The sequence below is a fragment of the Vulpes vulpes genome, chromosome 1, assembly GCF_048418805.1.
Source record: "Vulpes vulpes isolate BD-2025 chromosome 1, VulVul3, whole genome shotgun sequence".
Lineage (NCBI taxonomy): Eukaryota > Metazoa > Chordata > Mammalia > Carnivora > Canidae > Vulpes > Vulpes vulpes.
This window is the reverse complement of record NC_132780.1, coordinates 11,651,744-11,669,218: the sequence shown is the minus strand read 5'-3', so window position 1 is coordinate 11,669,218 and position 17,475 is coordinate 11,651,744. Positions and strand designations below refer to the sequence as shown.

Sequence of the window (17,475 nt, the reverse complement as noted above, 5' to 3'; positions counted from 1 at the left end):
GCCACATAAGTTAACCAGGATGCAATGGTTTTTTTTGTTTGTTTGTTTATGATAGTCATACAAAGAGAGAGAGAGAGAGGCAGAGACACAGGCAGAGGGAGAAGCAGGCTCCACGCACCGGGAGCCCGATGTGGGATTCGATCCCGGGTCTCCAGGATCGCGCCCTGGGCCAAAGGCAGGCGCCAAACCACTGCGCCACCCAGGGATCCCCAATGGGTTTTTGACAATACTGCATATCAGATAGGGAAAAAGAATAGGGCACCTGGGTGGCTCAGCAGTTTAGCATGTGCCTTTGGGCTCAGGTCGTGATCCTGGGGTCCTGGGATCGAATCCCATATTGGACTCACTGCAGGAAGCCTGCTTCTCCCTCTGCCTGTGTCTCTGCCTCTTTCTGTGTGTTTCTCATGAATAAATAAATAAAAACTTTGAAAAAAACACGCAAAAAAAACCTATATCTTTTTCCAGAAGATAATTCAAAGGTTGGATGATGTTCATTCTTTCCCTTTGCTATCTTGTACCTTAGATACTGTAATATAAATTAATATTATTACATATTATATTTGATGATTTAAGAAATAAGAGATGGAAGAAAAAAATACTTGGGTAATACATACACAAATATATTAATAAAAAAACAAGAAATACTTATATTTACAGTCCTCATTTCTGCATCTAGTCACATTGTCCTAACTGGTATTTATAACAGCTCTTCTACTACTTATACACATTCCCTTTGTGCTCAACAAGCACTTCATTTGGTTGTGGTTCTTTTTAAAAAATTTTTAAAGATTTTATTTATTTATTAGAGAGAGAGAGAGAGAGACGGGGGGGGGGAGAGAGAGGGAGGCAGAGAGAGAGGCAGAAGGAGAAGCAGGGTCCATGAAGGGAGCCCGATATGGGACTCGATCCTGGGTCTCCAGGACGACACCCTGGGCTGAAGGCAGGTGCTAAACCACTGAGCCACTCAAGGATTCCCTGGTTGTGGTTCTTTACCTGTAAATGAACCAAATGTTCATTCTTGAAGGGTCTGGGACATTAGTTGACCTGCCTATATTGGGTGTTTTACTTTTTAAGATTTTATTTTTAGGTAATCTCTACACCTAATGTGGGACTTGAACTCACAGCCCTGACATCAAGAGTTGCAAGCTCTACCGACAGCCATCCAGGTGCCTCTGGGTTGTTATACTTTTTCACTAACTTTAATTACAAGGTATGGTAGTTGTGACATCCTAAGGGTTTCCTGTATTCCAGGAATACTCTATCTCCGTGGAATAGCAGCAGCTTAATTTTCCCTTGGTTAGGATTAATCACCACAGTCAGTTGCCTGTTGTTTCTGAGGCATGAGGATCCCAAAGTGGTTGGCAATGCTTCAACTTCCTATTCAGTGGAACTGTTGTTTTAATTCCTGATGGAAGCATTCTTCCCTTTGGAAATACCTCCATACCAACAGAGTCTAAGGGCTTATGGACAAAATGTACAAATTTTGCTGGGATAATAGGGATACTAGGGATAATAGTGAGTAGAGCCACTCCCATTTGAACCCCTTTATTCCCGCACCTCTATCTTCCACCTATGGATAAAACAGTATCATATACTGGACACTGATTTATTTTTTTAAAGATTTATTTACTTATTTTAGAAAGAGAGCATAAGCTGGAGGGGCAGAGGAAGAGAGAGAGATAATTCTGAGCAGACTCTGCACCAAGCACAGAGCCTGATGTGGGGCTCAAACCCACACCTCCGAGACCATGACCTGAGCCGAAACAAAGAGCCAGTTGCTTGACTGCACCATCCAAGTGCCCGTGGACACTAATTTGGACAATCTACAGCAGCTGGGAGGACAGTATGAAGCCCCACAAGTTATTGCCACCTAATTGGCGGTGTAACTGAGGCTTTGAATGGCATTTCACCATACCATGAAGCTAAATGCTTCAGGATGATAAGGAAAATGGAAAGTGGCAGAGCAGCTTACATGGCAACCAAGACCTATTACAGAAACTTCTCTTGTTCTGGGCCCAGTCAAAAAGTTTTCAGGTCACTCATAAAAGGCAGAGTGACACACCCCAATTAGAAATATATTACCTTGAGACAGCTGGGTGACTCAGTGGTTAAGCATCTGCCTTTGGCTCAGGGCATGATCCCAGGATCTGGGATTGAGTCCCACATTGGGCTTCTTGCAGGGAGCCTGCCTCTCCCTGTGTCTCTCATGAATAAATAAAAAAAAAAAATTTAAAAAGGGAATATATTACCTCTAAAATCCAAAGAGACCCACTAGATAATGTAACTCATTTTCATGGGAAGGCTCAGATGCAACGTGTTCTTCACCTAGAGGGGATAGTTCAACATATCAACACCGCTGAATGCCTGGAAATTTTACTTGAGATGCAAGGTCCCTGAATATTTCTAGGATTTATTCCCACCATCTGACAGGTAAGTTGCTATATCTAAGGTAGTTCCTACCGCTTGTTCACCTGATTTAATCAACAGAATATCATCAATGTGCTAATTGACATCAAGAATTCAGTCACTGAAAAAAAGAAAGTTTGATTTCCTCTCTCAGTGGACACTCACACTGGTATATAGACATAGGTTCCTTAGGGGAACCATGGGGAAAAGATTAACGGCCCACATTTTGCAGTACAGAAGATCCCATCCTCAAGAAGATCTGGCCTCCACTCTCCTTCATGCAAAGGATTCTGGGTTTCTAAACTGCCCATGTCCTAGAATTGATTTAAGAGCTGTGACTCTGTTTTGATGAGTCAAGTTAGACTTCTGTTTACTTGACCTTAAGCTCTGCCACTTTTATGTAGATAAAATAATTGAGTAGATTTCCCATCTATCTATTCACTATGAACACCAAGATCAACAAGGAAAGGTCAAGCCAGTGCATGATGACTTGAAGCTTTTGGGTCCTTAATGCTTGAGCTGGAATTTGAGGCCATGTACTCATCTTCCCTCCACACTGTAGTTAGGAATAACCCCCTTATGCTCCTTAGTTTGTCCAAGATATTCTAAGGTAACAACTCATGGTAATCCAAAACCTTGTGTTCAGTAGTTAGTTCTTTAGGAGTATCAAATGTATATTTCATATATGTTTGCCATGTCACACCATTGATTGCCAATGCCCTATTTTCCATGGGGGAATGGAGTCATTAGTGCCTTTAAATCTAGTAAGATGCAAGAACCAATTCTAGAAAACACAGTTCAGAAAATTTATTCTTAATATTCTGTTCCTTTAGAACTATTTTTGGAACAAAAATCCTTTTTTTTTTTTTCATAAAGACTCAACCAAAGAAAAAATTATTAGAAAATAATATTTATTCCAGGAAACTGGCCTACTAGATTGTGGGGGTGGCTTGGCAAAGTCAAAACCCCTAAGAGGACATCAGGAAGACCAAAATGGGCCTCTTTGTCACAAGCTGAAGATGCCATCAACAGGCAGGAAAATGCTCTCAGTGAAGTTTCAGCTCTGCCTCTAAGGACTTTTAACTTGTTATATCAGGCCAACCCAAATGGATCTAGGATATTATACCCTACTCAAAGTCAATTGATTCTGGACTTTAATCACATATTCTACAAAATACCTTCCTAACACCTAGGTCTGTGACAGAATAACTGGGGACCATAATCTAGATGAGTTGCCACATAAAATTGACCATCACACAGATATTCATCAGCAGGAAACTGATTAAGGAAAAAATGATACTTGGTACACCAGAATACTGTGTAGACACTAGAAATGAGGTTGTAGGTCAATTTATTGAAGTGACCTTAAAGAATTGTTTCCATTTAGCAAAAAACTCTAATTAGAAAATAGTATGTCTTAGGTTCCTTATAAAATTCTATACAACTCTTACTTTGCACGCTCATCAAAATATTAATAGTGGTGAATTTACCTACTACCTCCCACTTTCTTTTGACTTTCCTCTACTGATGTACTTCTTTTCAATGTCCAGGTATTATTCTCATCAGTAAAAGAATATGAAAGTATAAACAATCCTTTCAAGAATTAAATATTTGTATTAAGACATGGCAAATGTAACAAAATGTCAATCTCCAGATGAGTTTTTTTTTTTTTCCAGATGAGTTAAAGCAGAGGTTCTGAGACTGCTAACTTTACAATCAGTCATAGTGTTGTCAAATAAAAAGGAAATATTGTGGTACTAGACTCAGATCTTCAAATGGATATCCCATCAATTTAGTTAGATGTTAATAACTTGGGAAGCCTCTTTTGAAACAGAGAAAAGATGACATCGAACAATTTCTATCAAATGTAGGTAAGTTCAAAGCTAAGATAGGGAAATCCCTAGGGACCACATAAAACAAGTGAATTCCATGGTCACAAGAGGGAACTGAAACTGAATGGCCTCACTAAAGATCTGAACTAGATACTACCTAAGAATTTACTACTGAGTGTGGTTGGGATTTTAGGCCTCATGCACTTTGAGACATGAACATGAACACAAGTCAGCAGTCTCAGGTGTTGTTGCTACCTGTAACCACTTTAAGAGAACCCCAGTGATGCAGGTTAGGTGTAAGCCCTACTTGTGGTCTTTTCAGTTTTAGAAGTTAAGTACTTTTGGCTTAATCTGACGAGATTTATTACAAATAATTAGCTTGGCAATGACTTATTCCAGTATTTGGTGACAGTTTAAATGCCACCAAATACTCCTTGCCAGAGAATATTACTAGGAGTATCCAATTCTATATTATGTATGGATATACACAGAACACACACACATATACACAGAGATTTATGAATTTTATTATACTAGGAAGGCTATGGTGTGATTTCACAAAGCCTGTATTATGTTCTCCTGATATTACATGTCCCTGACATTACTTAAACAGCCCCATGATACTATGGGAACATGAAATTTAAACAAACCCTTATCGGTGAACACTCATCATTTCCATTTTAGAAATTGTAACTTTATTGATGCGTATTCATCTTTTCATTGTTTGAACTTCATTATCATATATTCCTAGTGTTTTTTTCCAGATCAGAGTTACACATTTCACATTGTTATATACTGCTTTTCAAAAGATGTATATTGTCATCAAGAAGAAAAACATATAACTGCCATTTCTGCAGTATTATTTAATATATTTGATGAAACCGCCAAATCCCAGATTTTTCTATTTATTTCATGGGGATGAGGGAAGAAAATGGGAAGCTGTCCTTCAAATTTGGCATAGCTTCTACCAGAGAAGTTTGATTTTTAAAAAATGCTACAAATTAGAAAACAATCATATCAAAGATTACATGGAAATGCAGAAATTTAAAAATCAATGATGAACTCAAAACTAAGAAAATTTTTATCATTACTAAATCTCTTTTAATGTTACTTTGAACCCTTGCCTTAACATTGAGAAAATTCAATTAAGCTGTGTGCAGTAGCCAGTTATTGCAAAATTAAAATTGTTTCAGTCTGCCATGTGAGAAAAATCACAAAATAGAATTGAGTTTCTACTATATAAACCAATGGAACATGAAATCAAGATCCCAAAAACCCAAACTCAGATCGATGGCTGAGGGTATGCCAGGAGCCAACTGCAATAAGATACTACCAAAATAATGCTGTGGAATGCAGTGATATATATTTCTGCATTTCAACTGTTTCTCTGAATTTTTTTCTAGTTTCCTTTTCCAGATACAATTTTTAAATATCATACATTTTCTTTTAGATTCATTTAAAATATTTTATCACTACTTTCCACCATCTTAAGAACTATGTATATTGGTGTAGACGTCCTTGGGCTGATTTTTGGAGTGCTCTTGTGCCTTCTGGATCGGTTTCCTTCTCCCACAAAAAAGGTAGTTTTCAGCTACTATTTCTTCAAATAATTTTTTTTTTTTTTTTTTTTTTTTTGCTCCTTTTCTCTCTTCTGGGATCTCCTTAATGCAAATGTTATTATCCTTGATGGAGTCAGAGTTCCCTATCTTCAATTTACATAATTTTCCCCTCTTGGGCAGCCCGGGTAGCTCAGCGCTTTAGCGCCGCCTTCAGCCCAGGGCCTGATCCTGGAGACCTAGGATTGAGTCCCACTTTGGGCTCCCTGCATGGAACCTGCTTCTCCCTTTGCCTGTGTCTCTGCCTCTCTCTCTCTCTCATGAATAAATAAATAAAAATCTTTAAAAATAAAAATTCACCTCATTTGCTCAGCTAATTACTTTCCATTACTGTCTTTCAGGTCATTAATACATTCCTCTGTGTCATCTGGCCTATTTATTCCATCAATGTATTTATTTTAGTTTTAAAAAGATTTTATTTATTCATGACAGTGAGAGAGACAGAAAGAGAGAGAGAGGGGCAGAGACACAGGCAGAGGGAGAAGCAGGCTCTGTGCAAGGGAGCCTGACGTGGGACTTGATCCTGGGACTCCTTGATCACTCCCTGGGCCGAAGGCAGGCGCTAAAACGCTGAGCCACCCAGGAATCCCCCCCATCAATGTATTTTTAATTTATTGTGTTCATCTCTGATTGGTTCTTCATAACCTCAGTGGTAAGGGTCTCACCGAGGTCCTTCACTCTTCTCAAGTCCAGGGAGTATCTTTATGATCATTAAATTCTCTATCTGGTATATTACTTACATCTGTTTTTGCTTAGGTCTCTTGCTGTGGTTTGGTCCTGTTCTTTCATTTGGGAGATATGTCCCTCTCCTCATTTTCTCTATTTATTATTAAAGTCAGCTAGGTCTCTTCCTCTTGAAGGTAACAGCCTTATGAAGGGGTCCTGTAGTGCCCTGCAGCGGGTTATCTCCTGTTCTCTGGGACCTGTCGTTTCAGTGTCTCCTATGTGTTACCTGTGCCTGCTGTTGTCTCCCAGCCTTTTTCCTTCAGTCTAGTCATCTGGAGAGGCTCTCTTTGCTTGTTGTGGACAGGGTTTGGTCCTCAGCTGGGTGGATCACAGCCTAATATATGCTGGTCTGCTTGTGAAATGAGACCTGCTGTCACTGCCACCTCTGGACATGATCTCTCATAAAACATGCAGGTCAGGAGACAAGGTGTTGGTGGGATTTTATCTGGTCTCCTGGGGAAAGGGGCTCACAGTGCCAGCACTGAAGCAAGAGTGGCTGGGAAAGGGATCCACTGGATTAGACAGGTAGGGCTTGGTGTAAGCAAGTTAGGTAAGGTGTGTTGGTGCCGCACTGGTTCCAGCAAGTGGCCATGTTTATGCTGGGGGGCTGGGGAGAGAAATGGTGCCTACTACTCCTTTGTTCCTGGAGGGGTGTCCTCATAATCCCTGCCTCTCCAGGCCATGCTCTGAGATGAGTAAGTCACTCTCCCTCTCATCTGCCCCTAGCACTTTTCAAACTGCTGATTCCTGGCTCTATTTCCACTGGTTGGTTATCGTGCTCTCTCAGAGCCCAGCCCACAGAAACTGAAAATCCAGTTAAGTCCCACTGGTTTTAAGAATTCTTGGAATTTGGCCCATCACTTTCAAAGCCAGATGTCATGGGGATTTGTCTTCCCTGTGTGGGCTCCCCAGTGTGATAGTCTGGCTTTTGCCTTCTCTGCACCACTGGCTTTGTCCCCACCACTGACTGCCAGTCTGTTTTACTCTCAAACTGCATCTTTGCCTTTCCTACCTCTTTTAATATTGCCTCATCTCTACCTTTAGTTGATGAGTTTATGTCTTCAGGTCAGTTTCTGGGTTACTTATGCTGATATAAGTGTTGTCTAGTTGTATCGATAAGAGGGAGCAAGCTTAGGGTCCTCCTACTCTGCCATCTTCCCTAATTCTCTCTCTTCCCTTTGATTCATTTTACAAGTAAACACTAAGTGCATATACTGAGTGCTATTCAATGTTGATTATATAGATACAGCAGCAAACTCCTTGCCCTTATGGAGTTTATATTCCAGGGGACATCAATTTTAATATCCACCATTAGAGTTTGATAAGTGCCTAAAGAAATTCTTATTTCAATAGCTTATTTCTTGAGTGATAACTGTAACTGTAAAGGTTCTAACTAAAGCCCTTATTGCACCACTTGTGTGATCCTGGGATCACTGGGATGTGTTCAGCTATGGCTGATATATTCACTTTACCAATACAAAGTTTTTTCTCCTATGAGACTGGATGAAATTTATCACCAACATGGGTTCTGTGATGAATTTTAACATATGAACTTGAACTGAACTGCTTACCACATATCTTACACTTATAAGGCTTTTCTCCTGTGTGAACTCTCTGATGAGATTTTAGATGTCCAGACTGACTGAAGACCTTACTGCATACATTACATTTGTATGGTTTCTCTCCAGTGTGGACTCTCTGATGAACCTTAAGATTTGAGGTCCTAGTGAAGTGCTTACCACATGCCCTACATGTATATGGGTTCTCTCCCATATGAACACTCTGGTGCACATCAAGATCCAAGCTTGTCTTGTAGCCCTTACCACACTCCTCACATTTGTATGGTTTTTCTTTGGTGTGGACTTTCTGATGAGCTTGCAGGCATGATTTCTGACCAAATCCTTTCCCACACTCTTCACATTTGAATGGTTTTTCTCCACTGTGGACTCGCTGATGTGTCAAAAGAGGTGAGATCCATCGGAAGCTCTTCCCACATTCCTTACAATTATAGGGTTTCTCCTCTGTGTGGAACCTCCGATGGTAATAAAGATGTGTCCTAGAAAAGAAGCTCTTTCCACATTCTTCACATTTGTGTGGTTTCTGTCCCATGTGGACTTTCTTATGGATACGAAGACGTGAACGCCAAGTATAGGACTTCCCACACTCCTCACATTTGTATGGTTTTTCTCCTGTGTGGACCACACAATGACTATTAAGTGCTGACCTACGACGAAAGCTCTTGCCACAGATATCACATTTAAATGGCTTTTCCCCAGTGTGGACTCTCTGATGGTCCTGAAGATGGCAAGCATTAATGAAGGCCTTCCCACATCCCTTACACTTATAAAGTTTCTCTCCCGAGTGTAACCTGCAATGATTACTAAGTTCTGACCTACGGCTGAAGCCTTTCCCACATTCTTCACATTTGAATGCCTTCCCTATAGTGTGGACTTTCTGATGAGTTTGCAGATGTGAGTTCTGACTGAATTCTTTACCACACTCATCACACCTATACCTTTTCTCTCCCAGGTGAACTCTCTGATGAATACGAAGTGCTGAACTATAAAAGAAGCATTTCCCACACTCACGACATGTATGAGACTTTTTTCCAGAGTTTAACTGCTGAAGATCACAGTTGGAGGTATCACTGAAGAATTCTTTACACCCATTTCCCTGGTAAGTTTTCTGGCCTGTGCGGATTATAGACAGTTCTGCTCCCACCTGGCTGGGTAAATCACGTTGTTTGTACAATTGAGAACTCTTTATCATGGAGTTTTGACATCGGGCTAAGTCATTTGCAATGTGTTGCCAGATTTGCCAGCAAGAAAGTTCTTCATGTGGTTCTGCTTTAGGACTAGTCTCCATTTCATGTTGGACTTTGTCTCCTAAAATGACAGAATGCAGTGATGTGGACAAATGAAGGCTTTGTTCAATGTCTTCAAGATTTAACAGTTAGGGAAGATCATGGGACTTTAATGAATCAAGGGAATATTCCCTACATCTTTCTTGTGTTTATCATGGGTCTCTAGTTTAAATGTCTACATAAACCAAGAGGTAGTCTAGTAGGCCCCTATCCTCTAAGCACTAATGAAACAAATTTAGAATCCTACTAGTCTCATATGTGACATACAAGTTAGAAGTCAAAGACTGAATACCAAAATGATGATACATGTTAATTTTGCTATTTCTACTGAATTTCAAAAATCAGTGTAAACTCTTACTTAAAAAAAAAGAAAAAAAAGAGTTCTACATCCAACATGGAGCCCAACACCCAGCTTAAACTCACAACCCTGAGATCAAGACCTGAGCTGCGACTGAATTGGACACAACTGACTGAGCCATACAATGCTCCCAGTAAACTCTTAAACAATAAATTAGGCAGCGAATAAATTATATACACAATGACAGCCTTTGTCCTCAGTATCTGAGAGACAGTTCTAAGCCCTTGCAATGTCAAGCCTGAAAGGAGTGCTATAACATCTTGGGTCACATTAGAAAGTTTAATAATATGATTTAGGGATGATATGACCATACCAGAAAGACCAAGAATTATTTGGGGTGATGCTTTCAATCACCTACTGGTGTGGACCAAGCATGACCACATGAAGCCATTCAGTCTACACTGGTCATATGACAGAGCTCCAATAATTACTCTGGACACCAGATCAGGTGAGTTTCCCTAATTGGCAATATCCTGTGTATAACTACACCTTCATTTTGGGAAAGTAACACAATAACATATCTCTGACTCCATGGAGAGAAGAAAATGGAAACTCTGCATCTGGTACTTCCCTAAACTCCCTCTCTGTGCTTTTTCTCTTGCTTGATTGTAAGTGTATCCTTCCCTGTAACAAACACTAACTCTGAGTATAACCGCATTCAGTGAATGCGGTCCCTTTTAGAAAATGATTCAATCTGAAAGCAATTTTGGGAATCTCCCAAACCTATAGTTGAAGTCAAGTGCAGAAGGTCTGTGTAAACTGTCCTTCTAGACTTTGTAGTTGCTTACACTCTTTGCAATCTTTCTGTCAAACAGCCAGAACTGACTATAGCTATATATTTTAAGTATTCCTGCATTCTACACAATGTGTGTAGTTCCTCTTATTTAACTGTGTTCATACACATGGTAACTTAAGATATCTAAAATTAAAAAGGGAAAGGAAACTGAAGTTTTGCTGTCAAATCAGAAGTCTGTATCTTACAGGAATATCCACAAGGGTAGTATTACTGATAAAAGAATCAAAGGTGGCAAACCACTAGGGGTGAAAAGACTACATGAAGGTTTATGCATCTGGTTTCTTCTGAGGCTTCTGGACTGTCTAATTCAAAACAAAGTATGGAAAATCTTTGGATGTAAATAAATTGGGTTATCACGTCAGTTTTTCCAGTTGAAAACTGCAGCCTTTTAGTCATCTGTAAAATAAACTTTAAACCATGCAATAAGTATTTAGGAAAAAGGGACAGAAACTATCTGAACATCGTTATTCAGGAATGGGGTGATTGCATGAATTGTCTTATAAAGTCATTCATATAAATCTGTGTACACATAAAATGTTTCTTCTGAAAAAAAAATAAAATATTTCTTTTGGATATACTGAAAGATGCATTTCCTAGTAGGGCTTGTGTTCTAAAAAGTTTGAACTTAGTTCAGGAACTCAGCAAGTCTCTCATTCAAAAAATGGTTCAAATGGAAAAGTAAATCCTAAGTATAAAAACTTTGAAAAATATCCATAGGTGAGTGTGCACCTCTTGGTTATATTTAATAAATTGTCCCTTGAAAATAGTTTTCTTTGGATGAAGGAGAAAAAAAAAGTCTGAGGATGTGACAATTCTGAGTGGGCCATTTCCTGATATTTTCCAGGTTATAATAATGTTCATAATGTTCATCAATTGAAAATGAAACAATAGATTTCATAATAAATATATGGAAATCATGTGAAATCATTATTCTTTAAAGCTTATTTAATGGCTACATATGTAAAAAGTAAAGGTGCAGAAATATATACCATATTTTTGAACAAAAATGATCAGGAATAGACAATATTCAGCTGTGTGAGTGGTGTTATTTTCATCATATCCACTTCTGGTACATGAAGGGGAAGCCTGGCTATAATGATGTGGACAAAGGCTTTGTAAGAAGCAAATGAGCTAGAGGAGGGCAAATTGTGGAAAGGATAAACAACTTTCAAGCTGATTGCTATCTGAGAAATCAGGGAATTGAGGGTTCCCCCCCCCCCCCATTTGTGGGGGATCTGTTCAGGAACAGACATCAGAATCCTCATTTTAAAGATTTTTTGGGGCACCTGGCTAGCTTAGTCAGTAAAATATGTGACTATTGATCTTGGGATTGTAAGTTTGAGCCCCACGTTAGGAGTAGAGATTATATAAAAAAACTAACCCTTTGGGGTGCCTGTGGCTCAGCTGGTTAAGTGTCTAACTCTATTTCAGCTCAGGTCATGATTGTAGGATGGTGAGATCAAGCCCCATGTCAGACCCCACACTGGTCATGGAGCCTACTTAGGATTCTATCTCTCCTTCCCCTGCTACCCTTCCCCCCACTCACACTGTAAATAAATAAATATATAAATAAATAACCTTTAAAAAAAAAGTATTTTTTGAGGAAGAGAGGAAGATGGCAATGGAGTAAGAGGATACTAGGCTGCCCCTACCCCACAAATACAACTAGGTAACTACAAAATCATCCTCAATACCCCAGAATCAACCCAAAGCCTGGCAGAACAAACTCTACGACTAAAAGTAGAGAAGAGGCTGCATCAAAGAAGTTAGGAAGCATGGAAACATGGTTTGGGAGAGAAATAGATTGTGGCTGCTGTGGAGAAGAGGGAGCCATGGTTATGAAGAAGGGAGTGACACAGACTAGCACACAGGAGAGTGCACAGGGAAAATATATTCGCATAGCAAAAAGCAAGAGAGGCCAATTTTTATGAGTTCTTGCAGACAGCAGTGTTTGAAGCCTTGAGTTTTAAAGGTCAGCAGGCTTGCCCTGGGGACAGTCTGGAGCCACTGGGGCTGCTCTTGGAGAGAAGGCAGGGCAAACAGCCCATGGACATACAGCATGGAACAGCAATTTGAAGAGTACCTGGGACACACAGTGGGGAGGTTATTTGTTCATCTTGGAGCATGTCCCAGAGAGATCCTCCAGAAACAAAGGAACTGGCAGGTGACATTTCCCTCCCCAGGCCCTAAGCACAAGCACAGGGCCTCCTGCAGTAACCAGTACAATGCTAATACTTGCTACCTAACCTGCCATGGTCCATGCCATGCTCCTTCACACTCCACTGGAACTGTCCTTCCCAATCATACTTGCCATAGTGCCAGCATGACAGGCCTCCTCCCCTAGAAGATTGGCCAAACCCCTGGCCACACCATGTCTCCCACTCAGGAGTTTTGCAAGGTGTCAGTGCTGGCGGCAATGGCAACAGGTCTCTTTTCACGAACAGACCTGAGCACACCTAGTTAAAACTTGCCATATTCAGGCCAGGATCAAACACTGCCCACAGTGGGCAAAGAGAGCCTCTGCAGATGACTGTCTTGAAGGATGAAGAGGCCAGGACATAACAGCAGAGTGCATGCAGCATACATAGGAGATAGAGATACTCCCTGATGCACCAGGCCCTGGGAAATAGAGGACACTGCAAGATCTCTTCTTCACAAGGCCATTACCCTCAAGAACAGGAGATATAGCTAGCTTTCCTAACACACAGTAACAGGCACAGAGACTTACAGAAAAGGAGAAGACAAAGGAATTTTTCCAAATGAAAGAACAGGACAAGGCCATGGCCAGAGATCTAAGTGGAACAAATCCAACTAATATGCTTGATAGAGAATTTAAAGCAATGATCATAAAGATACTCACTGAACCTGAGAAAAACAGTAGAAGAAATCAGTAAGACCTTTACCACGGAGTTAAGGAATAACATAGCAAAGATAAAGGTTCAATAAATGAAATGAGAAACATACTTGATGGCATGAACAGCAGGCTGGAAGAAGCAGGGGAACAAATTAAGGACCTAGGAGACAGAGTAATAGAAAGTAATCAAGCTGAACAAAAGAGAAAAAAGAATTATGCAAAACAAGAATAGACTTAGTGAATTCAATGAACCATAAAACATTTAACATTTGTATTATAGGGATCCCAGAAGAAGAACAGAGAAAAAAGGGAGTAGAAAATTTGAGAAAACAATAGCTAAAAACTTCCCTAATCTAGGGAAGGAAACAGACATCCAGATCCAGGATACAGAAAACCCCCAACAAAATCAACAAAAGCAGATTTTTTTTTTTTTAAAGCAGATTAATACCAAGGCATATTGTAATTAAAATGGCAAAATGTAGTGATAAAGAAAACAATTTTAAGATAGCAAGCAAAAAGAAGACAGTTACATACAAAGGAAACCCCATAAGGATATTAGCTGATTTTTCAGAAGAAACCATGCAGGCCAGAAGAAAATGGCATGATATTCAAAGTCTTAAAAGAAAAAAATCTGGAACCAATAATACTCTATCCAGCAAGGTTACCATTAAAATATAAGGAGAGATAAAGAGTTTCCCATATGAACAAAAATCAGAGGAGTTCATGACCACTAAACCAGCCCTGCAATAAATATTAAAAGGGGACTCTTTGGGAAGACCAGAAGTGACAGTATAAAAGTAGAAACACAAAAGCAATAAAAATGAATATTTCTATTAAAAAATCAGTCAAGGAATTCATAAAATAAAAGGATGTAAAATATGATACCATATACCTAATACATAGGGATGAGAGGAGTAAAGAATGAGTTCAATTGTAAATGACCATCACCTTAATGTAGTCTGCTATATACAGATGCTGCATACAAACCTAATAATAATCACAAATGAAAAACCACTGATAAATATGGAAAGAATAAAGAGGAAGAAATCCAAATATACTGATTAAAAAAATCAGCAAACCATGAAAGAAAGACAAGGATCAGAGAAAATCTTCAGAAACAAACGCAAAACTAGTAATAAAATGGCAATACATAATATCTATCAACAAATTACTTTGAATGTAAATACACTAAATGATTCAATCAAGAGACACAGGGTGACAAAATGGATAAACAAGACTTTTCTATATGCTGCCTATAAAAAACTCATTTTAGACCTAAAAGCATCTGCAGAATGAAAGTGAGGGGATGGAGAAATATCTATCATGCAAATGGTTGTGAAAGGAAAACCAGAATAGCAATATTTACATCAGATAAACTAGACTTTAAAACAAAGACTATAACCAAAGTCAAAAAAAGAACACTAATAATAATAATAAAGGAGATAATCCCACAAGAATATACAAGAATTGTAAATATGCACCCAACATGGGAGCACCCTAGTATATAAAACAGTTAATGACAAACACAAGGGCACTAATCCATAATAATAAATTAACAGTAGGGAACTTTAACACCTCACTTACATCAATGGACAGATTATCTAAACAGAAAATCAACAAGGAAACAATGGCTTTGAATGACTCATTGGAACAGATGGATTTAACAGACATATTAAGAACATTCCATCCTAAAACAGCAGAATACACATTCAAGTGTACATGGAACATTCTCCAAGATAGATCATATATTAGGCCACAAAACAAGTGTCAACAAATTCAAAAAGATCAAAATCATATACCATACATCTTTTCTGACCACAATACTATGAAACTAAAAGTCAGTCACAAGAAAAAATCTAGAAAGACCACAAATACATGGAAGTCAAATAACATGCTAGTAAACAATGAATGGGTCAACCAAGAAATAAAAAGTACATGGAAATAAATGAGAACACAACAGTCCAAAACCTTTGGGATGCTGAAAAAGTGGTTCTAAGAGGGAAGTTTATAGCACCACAAGCTGACCTCAATAAGCAGGAAAAATTTCAAACAACCTAACTTTACATCTAAAGGAGCTAGAAAAGAACAACACACAAAATCTACCAGTAGAAGGAATGAAATAATAAATATTAGAGCAGAAGTAAATGATATAGAAACTAAAAGAACAATAGAACAGATTAAAGAAACTAGGAACTAATTCTTTGGAAAAAAATAAATAAAATTAATAAACCTCTAGCCAGATTTATCAAGAGAAAAGGAGAAAGAACTCAAATAAATACAATCACAAATGAGAGAAGAGAAATAACCAACCACAGCAATACAAATAATTACAAGAGAGGATTACAAAAAACTATATGCCAACAAACTGGACAACCTAGAAGAAATGGATAAATCCCTAGAAACATTTAACCTAACAAAACTAAGATAGGATGATATAGAACATTAGAACAGACCAATTATCAGCATAGAAACTGAATCAGTGATCTAAGAGCCCCAACAAATGAAAGTCCAGCACCAGATGGCTTCACAGATGAATTCTGTCAAATCAAACTATTCCAAAAAATAGAAAAAGAAGGAAAACTTCCAACTTCATTCTATGAGGACAGCATTACGTTGATACCAAAACTAGATGAAGGCACCACAAAAAAAGAGAACCATAGGCTGATACCTTTGATGAACATAGACGGAAAAATCTTCAACAAAATACTAGCAAACTGAATCCAACAATATATTAAATAAATCATCACAATCAAGTGAGATTTATTCCTAGGTTGCAAGGGTAGTTCAATATTTGCAAATCAATGTGATACATCACATCAATAAAAGAAAGGATAAGAACCATATCACTATTTGAATAGATGTGGAAAAAGCATTTGACAAAAAAAAAAAAAAAAAAAAAAAAGAAAAAGCATTTGACAAAGTACAACATCTATTCATGGTAAAAACCCTCAACAAAGTAGGTTTAAAGGAAACATACCTCAACATCATAAAGGCTATATACGAAAAACCCACTGGTTTATGGTCACTTATTGACTGCTTCCATGGGTCATGGAGTGACTGGTGAAAAGGAAGCCTATGCACTGGTTTCTTACAAGGCTTCTAGGTTCTTTGAAGATAGAGTGGAATAATTTTGGATAAAGTTAAATTGGTATTTTGCATCAGTTTTTCACAAATTGCAAACCAGAAACCTTTACTGAGCTGTGAAATAAATTTAAAAGCCTGTAATAAGCATTCAGAAAAATAAACTATCCTACATCACCAATGACAGTTAACACAGTTAAGTTCTCCTATCCATTTATTCATTCATGAAGTCAATAAATATTTGCAAATACTGCCTTATCCCTGGACTAGTCTGGGAATGGAGGACACAACAATAATCAAAACAATTTAAGTTCTCCTCCTGCAGATTATAACCACTGGGGAGAGAGAAGTAAGAGGTAAACAAAAATGTATGAGACACAATAGAAAGCAAGAGGAGTAAAGACAGCATTGTATTTTACGCAGAATGGTCAGAAGGCCTGTGTCATGGTATTAAAACCTAGCAGAGACCTAACTGAAGAAGAGAAGAACCAGTAGGATTTTCAGTGAAAGAATATTCCAAGCAGAGTGAAAAAGTAACAGGTCCCAAAGGGAGAAGTTTCTGTAACAGACTTAATGGTTCCTGAAAGATGTCCATGTCCAATCCCCAGAACCTGTGAGCATGCTATGTTATGTTAATTGGGTTGTGGATGCAATGAAAGATGCTAATCAGCTGATCAGAAAAACAGGAAGATCATTCTGGATTATCTGGGAGGGAGCAATGTCATCAGAAGGGTCCTGACAAGGTAGCAGACAGGAATGCAGCCTTGTAGACACCTTACATATTATCCCCATGAGATGTGTCAGAGATCATACCTAAATAACAAAAATACAATAAAAGTTTATCATTTAGTCTGCTACATTCATAGTAATTTGATAAAGCAGCAATAGGCGATGTACAGTATCCTTGGCAGGTCTAACCGCACGGAGGACAACATGGGTGGAA

At 38.6% G+C, this 17,475-nt stretch overlaps 1 protein-coding gene across 1 annotated transcript in view; it reads right to left on the bottom strand.

Moving 5' to 3' along the window:
- Positions 1 to 4,916: 4,916 nt before the first annotated feature.
- The window catches only part of ZNF45 (zinc finger protein 45), a 58,346-nt gene continuing 45,787 nt past the window's right edge, over positions 4,917 to 17,475 (bottom strand). Inside the window, exon 9 of the mRNA XM_072747131.1 lies at positions 4,917 to 9,465. Within this exon, the coding sequence (XP_072603232.1) occupies positions 8,072 to 9,465 (1,394 nt within the window). The 3' untranslated portion in view covers positions 4,917 to 8,071. The remainder of the gene's footprint in view (positions 9,466 to 17,475) is intronic.